Source organism: Crassostrea angulata, chromosome 6 (assembly GCF_025612915.1).
Source record: "Crassostrea angulata isolate pt1a10 chromosome 6, ASM2561291v2, whole genome shotgun sequence".
NCBI classification, from domain to species: domain Eukaryota; kingdom Metazoa; phylum Mollusca; class Bivalvia; order Ostreida; family Ostreidae; genus Magallana; species Magallana angulata.
In genome coordinates this window covers 5,655,123-5,667,676 of record NC_069116.1, presented here as the reverse complement: position 1 = coordinate 5,667,676, position 12,554 = coordinate 5,655,123, and the positions used below count along the sequence as shown (strand labels likewise).

General features: G+C 33.8%; 1 protein-coding gene across 1 annotated transcript; it reads right to left on the bottom strand.

Moving 5' to 3' along the window:
* Positions 1-1,017: 1,017 nt before the first annotated feature.
* LOC128189228 (dnaJ homolog subfamily A member 2-like) lies at positions 1,018-11,835 on the bottom strand. Its single transcript, XM_052860756.1, has 10 exons — positions 11,714-11,835; positions 9,555-9,614; positions 9,331-9,436; positions 8,959-9,091; positions 7,576-7,656; positions 6,465-6,598; positions 5,493-5,635; positions 2,207-2,405; positions 1,878-2,005; positions 1,018-1,769 (listed from the first exon to the last, which is right to left on the bottom strand). The coding sequence occupies exons 1-10, from the start codon at positions 11,780-11,782 to the stop codon at positions 1,584-1,586; spliced, it is 1,239 nt and encodes a 412-aa protein (XP_052716716.1). The 5' UTR covers positions 11,783-11,835; the 3' UTR covers positions 1,018-1,583.
* Positions 11,836-12,554: the final 719 nt, after the last annotated feature.

The following is a 12,554-nucleotide window of genomic DNA, read 5'->3' as shown; positions in this document are numbered from 1 at the left end:
AGTTGATATTGCTCCTATTTGTGCAGTATAAAGTTGATATTGCTTCTACGTGTGCAGTATAAAGTTGATATTGCTTCTACGTGTGCAGTATAAAGTTGATATTGCTTCTACGTGTGCAGTATAAAGTTGATATTGCTATGCAAAGAAAACAAGAGTCCGGGCAAGGTTTGCTTCGATTTTGACAATTAACAAAGATAATTTGGTCAAGGTCACTGCACTACCCTTATCCTCTGCAGTCTTTCAGTTAAGCCAAAGTAGGATTGGTCTAAAGAGAATAAAATTATACTATCTGGACAATACTTTACAGAGGTTTGTTATGACCTTGACTTAGTTGAAGGTTATGCTAAACAATATGCCAAATTTTTTTTTAACATCATTGTTCAACCAAATTGTATCCTGCCTCACCTTGTATTTTCCCATATAAATATTAATGTGATTTGACTTTCTATTGCCTAAGCATACACTTACCCTTTTTTGACTTTTACCGTAATCAAAGACATAAAAAAAATGCAGCACATGGTTAGAAAAATTTTTTTTATTTGTTTTGTTCTAAAAGTTATCAACACTGTCATTGTGGATTGTCACAATGTACAATGTACGACATACATAGAAATGTGGTGCTTCTCAGCTGTTCTAAAGAACGATTCATATGTAACCCACTCAATTTCTTGGCTGTTTAAGGTGGGCTGATAAAAAAATTTATAAACAAAAAATACAGGCACATGCATCATTGTTCAATTATTGGATACAAAACAAATTTGACAAGACTCTTGGAAAGTAATTAATTGGAGATGTTATGTATATTATCAGTAGATCAAAATTTATAACAATAATTAGCAGGGATTCAGTGTTCTTTCCCCTTGAAATTTTGATTTTACAAAATGTTGGTGTAAGAGAATCTCATCCACAATCTCCTTTAATATCTAATATAAAGATGCCTCGAATTGATGTACCATTCACAGCCTTCAAAGCATTAACCAAAGTTTACTTTATAACATTTGACTACCGCGGTATACAGTTTGGTAATAAATACAAGTGTAAATAGGCAACTTCACTTCAATTTCACTTCATACTGCTGTTTATTAGGCACCATATAATGGTAAAATTGTACAAATGTCTTTTGAAGGAGCTGCTATAGATGTATGCAAATTGTTCAGTCTGCAGATGGCCAATGAATTCCATTATTGGTCTGAATTTATTGTACAATAAGACTGGGCAACTTGTATATTGTCAGTATATTATGATAATGAAACATTCAATATCTGATTTTAAAGAATGTCTATGATAATAAAAAAATGCTCACAAAATTCAATACAACAACTATAGTACAATGGAAAGCTCAGCAAAAGGGGAGGTAAATCAGCCTTTACAATGAAAAGGAGACATTTAGAAACATTTGAAATTTTATCTGCATTAAGGGCTAATGATATTTCCTTTTTCTGATAAAATGCATTTTCAGTGTTCTTAACCCCTCCTAATTTAAAATCAAAATCTTTTCTGAAAACGAAAAACTGTTCGAAAAAAACAATAAAACGATCCCCCTTGAACAGAAAATTAAAAAGTTGTCCTAAAACATCCCGTCGTTATTGATGTGCACATTGCACTCTGGGTCCATGACCAGGATGGTCGTCGTCATCATCGTCGTCGTAAGCTTCCCGCCGGGCTCCTTGACTCCGTGATTCATCAAACTCCACTAGATCCACTTCCTCAACATCTTCACCTGTTGGAATTTCTATTTTTGGTCTTGGTGGGAGCAGTTTCTCTAGTTTCTGTCAAAAAATTTGCCACAATTTAATTTCCAAAATCAAGTTAAAGTTAATGGCAATGAAAATATGCGCTGAAGTGTACAACTTTATAAAATAATATGGGTGTCATACCTGTAGGTCTTCAGGAGGGGCAAAGTTCTCTGGTGGAAATGTGATGTCAAATCTAACCAAGAGATTTCCTTTCTCAAAGGGATTCCTGTAAAATGGCATTCCCTCCCCCACAACACATCGTACTGACCCTAAAAAAGACATTTTAAATTAAATTGTAAAAAAGACATTTTAAATTAAATTGTAATGCATCTGTATTTGTGAAAAAAATTAATTTAAAAATTTTCTCATCTTTTTTTAAAATTAAAGATTACAGAAATGTTTTTGTGCAAAAGTCGAACTTGAGTCCCGGTCATGATCATTGATCTCTGACAATCAAAGCTTTGACTTACCTGGACTAACGACTACTCCTGGCGGACTATTTATCACTAGATCTCTGCCGTCTAGATGCTTTAACGTGAACTGGAAACCACACAAAGCCTCTGTCAGAGAGAGGTTGTTTGTACAGTATAAGTCATTGTCATTGCGTGTAAACAGTTCATGCTCCTTCTGTTGCAGGATAATGATCACATCCCCTGGTTCTATGTCCGGCTGTCAAAAACAAGCAAACTTGGTCATAAACACAGAAAGAAGTTGTTAATGAACTATGCATAAAAATTAAATTAAGGTTCCCAATCCCATGCTTAACTTGTTAAAGGTAACATCAATGCAAGTTTTAATGCATTTTCCATAAAATTAAAAACATAGGTAATCACAGATTACAAAGCTCACCGAGACGAGACATCACCCTTATGAGACTTCACCTTTATGAAACCACCTTTATCATATTAAATGAAAATCATACTTTATGATCTTGGATATTCATGGATTCTGTTTTGACACAATATCGTATATCATCTGTTAAAAAATTGTATGATAATCATATGTTCATATGTTAATCAATGCAATAATATAAAATTAAATATTACATCCTATCATATTTATAACATATATCATATAACACAATAAAATACCATAATAAACAATGATGAGATATGATATTGTAACGTATGATATGACATTGTATTGTGTTATACATTATTGTATTTGATCACATAATACAATATCATAATATATAAAACAATATAGTATTATAGTACAATATCATATTACATAATACATCATAACATTGAAACATATGATATTATATTGTATAAAATAGTATGATATTGTATGATACTGTATCGTTTTTTTATACATAATATGATATTGTATCATATGATACAATATAATTTTATATGTACAACATTGTATCATATCAAATGATACAATATTATGTGATAAAGTAAAATATTATATAATACAATATTATATTATACATATTGTATCATATGATACAATAATATATTTTACAATATCATACTAAACAATTTCATGTGATGTGATAATATATCATATTATAAACCAATATTATATTATACAATATCGTATGATACGATATTATATAATATTACAGTATCATATTATACAATTTCATGTGATATAATGATATATTACAGAAACTTATATCATATTATACAATATCGTATGATACAATATTATAGAATATACAATATTGTGTCATAGGATACAATATTATATTTTGCAATATCTTATGTTATAGTATCATGTGATAAAATAATAAATTTATAATACAATATAATATTATATCATAATATACAATACTATACATAACGATATCATGATACAATATCATAATATAAAATATTTAAAATTGATTCAATATCATATCATATCATATAACTTTTTATAATATTACATATGATATTATATTGTATCATATTAAACAATATTGTTTCATACCATACAATTCTATATCATAGGAATCATGTTATATCATTTATCAACAAACACATCTATCTATCGAGTAGGTTTGAGTGAGGTAGGAGATTTCTTTAGCATCCTTGGTAATGGAGATCAGGCTCTGCATCTGAAGCAACCTCTGCGTTTCATTTATAATATAGTTAAATCAACTATGCAAGCTATCATCTATAAAACATGTGACCTGTTCCAAAAAACTAAACCTCATCCAGCATCCGAAACCTATGGCTCAGATTCAGCATTCAAGCCAGTCGGGTGCATCAGTATACATAAGACGCATCTCCATGCAAGTTTGGTGAAGTTCAGACCAGTAATAACTAAGATATCATCATCAGAGGGCACTAGCAATTAAAACCTTAACCTGCTCCAGCATCCACAACCTATGGCTCAGATTCAACATCCATGCCTGTCAGGTGCATCTGTATCATAAGACACACCATCCATTCAAGTTTGGTGAAGTTAGGACCTGTAATAACTAAGATATATTTTTTAGCATCCTTGATAATGGAGATCAAGCTCTGCATCTGAAGCTTCCTCTGTGATTCATTCATATTACAGTTTAATCAACTATGCAAGTTTGAAATAGTACTATTATCTATTAAACATGTGACCTGTTCAAAAAAACTTAACCATATCCAGCATCTGAAACCTATGGCTCAGACTCAGCATTCAAGCCTGCCAGGTGCATCAGTATCATAAGACACACCATCCATGGAAGTCTGGTGAAGTTAGGACAAGTAATAACTAAGAAATAATCATCAGAGGGCACCTGTTTTAAAAACTTTAACCAGCTCTAAAAACCTTAACCTTCTCCAGCATCCGAAACCTATGGCTCAGATTCAGCATTCAAGCCTGTCTGGTGCATCAGTATCATAAGACGCACTATCCATGGAAGTCTGGTGAAGTTAGAACAAGTAGTAACTAAGATATAATCATCAGAGGGCACCTGCAACAAAAACTTTAACCTGCTCCAAAAACCTTAACCTCCTCCAGCATCTGTAACCTATAGCTCAGATTCAGCATTCAAGCCTGCCTGGTGCATCAGTATCATAAGACACACCATCAATGCAAGTTTGGTGAAGTACGGACCAGCAGTAACTTAGATATTGCTATCAAAGGGCACCTGCAACAAAAACTTTAACCTGCTCCAAAAACCTTAACCTCCTCCAGCATCCGAAACCTTAAGCTCAGATTCAGCACTCAAGCCTGTCTGGTGCATCAGTATCATAAGACACACCATCCATGCAAGTTTGGTGAAGTACGGACCAGCAGTAACTTAGATATTGCTGTCAAAGGGCACCTGCAACAAAAACTTTAACCTGGTCCAACAACCTTAACCTCCTCCAGCATCTGAAATTTAGGACTCAGATTCAGCATCCAAGTCTTTCAAGTCCATAAGTAGGTCCAGATGCATCATCCATGCAAGTTTGGTGAAGATAGGACAAGTAATAGCTTAGATACAGGACCTGCAACAAAAACTTTAACCAGGTCCGGACGCCGACGCCGACGCCGACGCCGACGCCGAGGGTATAGCATAAGCTCCCCCTGACTTCGTCTCGGTGAGCTAAAAAGGTTATGCCATTGAAAAAAGAATCTACTTTTATATACACGTTCAAAACATGCATCTGACTGTACATATTAAAGAAATGAATTTCATTTTCATTTTTACGTTTGAAACATTCATTCCTCATTTGAGAAATTCAGATCATTGAAAATATGAATGAGTGTTTATGTACATGATCATTCTTGGACAAAAGTGAGTGTTATAAATCTAATTCTGGGTCTTATCAGACTGCTTCATCTGTGATGACAACTTACCAGCTGATCTCCCTCCCCTCTAAAGGTGATTCTTTGGCCATCTTTCATTCCTTTGTCCACATGGACTTCCAATATCTTGGTTTCATTTGTAACTTTTTTCCCCTTACATTCTTTACACCTATCCTTCTCATTAATGATTTCACCTGCAATCACAAAGGACAATTCCTTTATCATCATTATAACAAAGATTATCGTCAACAAACATATAAAAAAGGGCCTTCTATGACATAAATATGACAACATACCATTTGAGCAACACATGTAATTGTTCTTTATTAGATAATCTTACAAATTGGTTTGTACCATTTTATGATTATTCATATTTTGAGATCGAACTACGGTCATAATTAAGTGAAAATTGGACAAAAAGACAAATCTTATACAAAGTAACATTTCACCTCTCCACTTTAAATTTCATACAGATTAACAAATACATTGAGTTTCTATTAAGTTAAACATTCAAAATATCATAAATTTAGTTTACAATATTCAAATATTTTCATTACCTGTACATGTACTAAATTTAATTTATGGCCAAAATTCTAAGTTCACAAGGGCCAAAATTCCCAGAAAATTAATGGAATCAAAATTTCCTAGTAAAATGAATTTCTACACATTCTGTCCTAAATACCTAGGAAGTATCACAAGACAATGTGCATGAAATGGTTTAAGAGAAGGTGCGCTGACAAAAAGAAAGACTGACTGGCTGACAGATGGGTTAAAAACATTATACCCCTCAAAACTTGTTGCATGCTATATGAACTTGGGACCTGCAGGACTCTGAAGATAGATATCTAAATTTGACAATATAAACAGTTCAACAGTGGGTTGAAATCACCATGTTGTGACATGCTATCATAGAAAGTAAAGTCACTGGGTGTCGAGGACCCTCAAAATATAAATTGAATTTCTGGAGGATGGGTAATACTTATGCTCTAGTAAGCCTTGTTTGTTTAAAACGTGACACTCTACCTTCTCCATGACAGTCTGGACACACTGACTGCATTTGTTGCACCATCCCTGGTCCTAACTGTCGCATCGTTATCTTCAGACCGCGCCCATTACATGTCCTACATTTCTGCATGGCTCCTGGTTTACCACCAGCACTGTAGAATGGCATAAAATTTAGAAACAAATTAAAACTGATATCTTAATTTAAATATCTAAAATAGTGGTCAATGCATCATTCAAATACATTCATGTATATGAAAGTATAAAAAATTAAAGGCTCAACAATGTCTGTATCTAAATCACCTATAGTTTAATTCTAGTGTTAGCATATGAAAACCAGCACACGATAAATGTTTCCAAATCCTAGACATCTTAGTGATGCCTCAAACATTATCATCTGTAGTCTTGTTCTCTCTGATTTTTTCGGTATTAAAAACTTCTTGAAGCCTCATTTGTCTCTAGTCAATATGGCCAAAAAAAAATATATCCCTGTTTCCTGTCACCTGACCAAAAAATTCCATCACCTGTATTTATAACCCCCTGAAGCTAAGATTGTCGTGAGTTATTAATCTACAGGGTTAATTCAAGCAGTGAAAATGTCTTTCAATAAGTTTACTATCATTCTTTTGCATTGAGTTTAATTTACACAATTGTGAACTCAGAGGACAGAACAACTTCAACTTCTCTTTCTGGGGAAATTTTGGCAAAGTTACCGATCAACACATGATCAAATAAAATCTATTAGGGTCACAATGTAAAATAAGGGTTGGTCGGGCAACAGAAAACAGGAGTATTTTTTTATTTGGCCTAAGCCCCAGTTTAATGGATAAACTGAATCTGACTTTTGACATGATCCTCAATACAATGTTATTCAATGTTTGTATCACAATTTCACTCTGATTCAAATACATATACAGTTCAACGTCAAAATCTTACTAATGTCAGCAAACATGGAAAAGTAAAAAAATATGTGGGTTTCGTAGGAGCCCGGGCACATTGCAAATAGTCGATGCAGGTAAGTATGGATATTGAAATAAACATGCCTCAACTTTCAACACTGCCATGTATGGGCACAGAAAACCTAATTCAGAGGATATGTATAATATTCGTATGAGTGAACAGGAGGACTTACCCTTTACATTTGGAACAGATAATTGTTTTACTTAGTTGTAACTTGGCTGTTTTCCCATTATAAAGGTCCTCTAAAGACACTCTGAAATTTAAAACAAAAAATATTTAATAATCTTCTTGAAAATCTAAATTATTCTTTCACTAAATGAAGGATATGAGCAAAAAAAAAAAAAAGAATTTTAAATTCATTCTTGACTCACTTACACTCAATAGGTTTCCTAATAAACATAAATTTAACAAAGATCAGGCCATCCTAAAATAAAAAATATTTGCTTAGATTTGCCACCTAGAGGTTTCTGGACACAGAAGGGAGGGAGGGTTTTTTTCAAACTTGAATTTTAACTAATTATATATTGGGGGGGGGGGGGAGGGGGGAGGTATTTCTATGAGGAAGGAGGCAATTCCAAACAAACAATTCTATTTGTATTTTGCAGGTCTCATATTAAACAAGAAAAATAGTTTCAAAAACAAGAAATTATTAACTTTAAATGACAAGAACAAGGCTATTGCCAACAGGTATTCTTCAAAGTTAAAAAAATGTCACAAAAACAGATTACTGTAGACGTACTTTTGTCCGCGTGGTATTAATTTACGCTATGAACGCGGGCACAAATTTTCCGCAGAATTTTTGCCCAGTGTACTTAAAGTGCATTTTGGAATGAAATTTTGAAATTGCATTACATGAATAAGGATAATCGGAAGTTACTACATTATATAACACTTGCATATATGTATACCCAATGTATATCGTTTTTATCTATGAAAACTGTCAAACAAATTTGTATTGAGAATTCACATAATAAATTTAATCTCCTAAAGATTTGAATTTTCTGTAAATTTACTTGCATGAAATTTAAACTTCTCCCAGCTTGAGATAACGGCACGTGTTGGACGACAAATAGCCCCAAGCGGGTCTGTCTTTCAATGACCCAATTAACTACACGCTAAGACCCGTATTTTTACTGCAATTTTCAGATCCCTTTGTGCTCTGACTTTTAATTGATAAAACTGATCAACTCATAATTTAAACGATTTGTGAACCCATAAATTGACAGTTAATTAAAGATGTGGTGTTTCACAAGACGATTTTAGCCAGCGTCGTAACATCTTGACGGCTAACTAATGACTACCGACCAGTGCACAACCGATAATTACTGTTCACTGTGAACAGTTCTTACAATTTAAGTCCAAAGTTGGACAAATTCTAGGTAATGAAAATCGCTCAGAACTAAATCTAATAATAATTATTCAAATGATTTTTTTTTCATTCAAAGAATCCGCGTAAATTTTTACCCGCGGATTAGTTTGATATTGTGATTCCGCGGAATTATGACCCCATGGAAAAAAATATGTCTACAGTATTTATAACTAGGGTGTGATTTACCTGAGTGGGTGATGGGTATCCTCTCCTCTACGTCTACCTCTCCGACCGCCCATTCCCCCCATCCCAAATGGCCCTCCCCCGCCCCCAAAAATACCACCAAAGAGGTCACCAAAAATGTCTCCAGGAAAACCTCCTACAATTCAAAACATAATCAGTTATCTATGCCATAAAACACTACCATATGATATTTCAAACTAAATAGGTAAAATGAAATACATGTACCCGCATTAAGGCAACATGTTCACATCATCAAGAGTTTGCATTATCAGTTTCTTTTCAAAGTCATTACATTTTAATAGATCAAACATTGTATACCTAGGACTCTTTCAAAAACAAAGATAATGTTTTACAATGATAGCAATCATTCTATACCTGATCCCCCACCCCCTTCTTTCAGGCCTTGAAGACCAAATCTGTCATAAGTCTCCTTCTTCTCCGGATTGGATAAAACCTCATAGGCAAAACTTATTTCCTTAAACTGTGAAGAAAATAAAGTTATGAGTTTTATTTTTGAAAATAATTAGATTACTAAATTTTGGTTGGTCAAAATAATACAGCACAGCATTTGATCTCTGTAAATGACTTGTAGTGGATACCTTTTCTCCTGCTTCTGGGTTCTTGTCCGGATGATATTCTTTTGCCAACTTGTAGTAGGCCTGTAAAAGAATGTTTGAAAGGAGTATAGCAAGTCATTAACTGCAGTAACTCTACAAAAATGCTTGGCAAAAATGTACCTTAGTTTTTAACTTAAGTTATTGAATCAAACTGAATTTCTTATGATACAACATTCTTTAAAAATATAAGATACCAAACCAAAAAAAATTCTCAAACATTTATATGCACAGTCTCTTGAAAACCCGCACCAGCCAGTTTAAGTGTTGTGGTTTGCTTAAAGGAAACAATGGCAACTGTACATTAATTTGCCAACATTTACATTAGTTTTCGACTTTATTCATTGGGCTTTTGAACCTAATTTCTTATAACACACATTCTTTACAAATACAGGTATTCAATACCTAACCAAAAAAATTTTCAGACATTTTACTAGATACTATTATGCACAGCTGCTTCTAAAATTCTCTTAAAACCTGCACTAGCCACAGCTGCGTTCAAGATCGTAGCTGCTACGTAGATGAACGGTAAGGTAGCCTAGCCGCTAGCCGTAGATATTACATGTAGTAGCCTAAATAATTTATGCTAAGCATCAAAATCAAGATGGCCACCTTAGTTACCACTTTGTTACAAATATGAAATATAATAATTTAGTGATGTCTTTTTCATCCTACAAGTTATAACGAACTTTAACATGTATATTTCTGCTTGAAATTAACAAATCATGTCGATGTAATAATTAGTATTTAGTTGAATGTTTTCAACTTCAAATCAGAGACCTAGTGTCTAACCTAGTGGTTCGTTCAATAGACCTAGATATCTACGACCTAGCGGCTAGACTAGCTGAGCACTACGATCTTGAACGCAGCCCAGGTAATGTGTTGAGGTTTCTTTACAGGTAACAATGGCAACTGTACATTAATTTAGCACACATGTACATACTTCACTTGCAAAGTGGGAAGTCTGAAGCAAATAAGTGTCTGACTGTGAAAACATTGAAAGTAAATACACTGAAATTTATAAAAATCAGAATTAGTGGTGATTTCCTTGTGCAGACTAATGCACTAATGTAAGATGGAGTCTAGTAAAGTCGTACCCAAACCAACTCGTACCCAAACAGACTAATAATCCATTGGTCCGGTGGTAAACAATGATCCTTGGGTTGTAAATGTAAAAGATAATCTGTTAAGGTTAGGTTTTGATATAATTACAATAATTAAAAAAATTATGAGATAAATGAATGTAGAATTCTTGATAATATAGTGTCATCTCTTATAAGTTTGCCAAAGAGGTCCCCATATCAACATTTGATAGAAAATTTCTGTTTACATGAAATCTTTCTTTAAAAAAATGATTAATTAGCTTGACTAATTGATAAATTCTTCTCAATCTTTGAAGGAAGGCATAGTATTATAATTGAAGTCATTTTTACTCGACAATTTGATTACAAGTCTGTTTGGGCAAGAGTCAGTTTGCATGGTTACGAGTTGACTGTAATTCTGTAAGATTTGTCTGTTGGCTTGAGTAAATTTGACGTCTGAAACATCATTGATTCCAAAATTAACACATTTACCAATAGAAATGCTGAGGTTTGCAATTAAAGAGGAGGAAGGCTATGACTGTCCACTCCTTTAGAGAGAAAATTCCCCAAACAGCTGATCTCAAACATATCCAAGAAACTGTTACCAAGTCTAAACCTGACGTTTTATTGTCAATTAGGATTTCAATAAGAACCCTTATAAGCATATATTAGACACATTTAAATGATAAACATGTTGCAATACAATCAAATAGTAATACACATCCATTGCACTGTTCTACTGATTTCCCCATACTCAAAATGAAAGCAAGGGCACAGCTCAAGCTTGGCGTGTTTGGGATTCACTGACTCCTACCTGGTTGTTTACATTTCATGCGACAAAAATTTATTGCACAAAATAATGATAATAAAAGTCTCTCTCATTTTAGTTATTTCGTCATTTAAAATAAGTGAGATTCTTCTAGAAAAGAAATCCTGTTAGCAATGTATGTACCAAGAACCATAACTTCCTTCCACCGCGTGTTTGGGCCGGTTGACCTAAATCATGTTATAAGTCCCTTATTTTTAACGGAAAATATTTATCTATATATGCGAGCGTATTACCTTCTTTATTTCTCCCTCAGAAGAATTCTTATTCACGCCTAAAATGTCATAGAGCTTTGTGTCTGCCATTTTCACGAGGTCTTTACACAAGAATAGACGTGACGTTAAAGAAGAGCGACGCCTTGCGGCCACGAACGATAACTCGTGTATCGTAGTGGGTTTCGTGACAACGAATGCGCTTTTGGTCACAGTATTTATTTTTTACAAAATAATCTTTAACACAAATTGCAGTTATGTTAATTTTGGCGGTTTGTGGTTTTTTTTTTGTTCCAGGGCTTGGGGTTCCACAGTTACCAATATCCCATCCCCGCTAAAAAAAAAATAATTTTTCCCACCAACCAAAAAACAAAAAAACCAAAAAAAAAAAAAAAAACAAAACAAAAAATAAACGAAAAACAAAACGGGGCATATTCATAGCTTAATGCTTAAAATGTCGTACAATGAGTTCCCCACGAGAGTCATACCTGCACATGACGCAGATGCCCCGGGTCAATATTGTGGGTGGATATAAACTACACCTATAAATTATTCACTGTCTGTCACAATTTTTGCTCATGCGTACACATGCACAAGGTTACTTTATAATTTAAAAAACTGCGTTAAATTGTTTTAAAATGAAATAGGCCTACAGTTCTTTTTTTGTTTGTTTGTTTTTTTGGGGGGGTTGGGGGGGGGGGGGGGGTTGGGAGTGGGGGGGGGGGGTTAATTCAATATAATGCTCTTTGATCCTTGTCATGAGTTTGCTTCTGTGCTTCCTAACTTTGACAAAATTCAGGCAAATATCTAACTCACAAAAAAAAAACGAAAAAAAAAAACAACAACCCAAAAACCACAACAATTC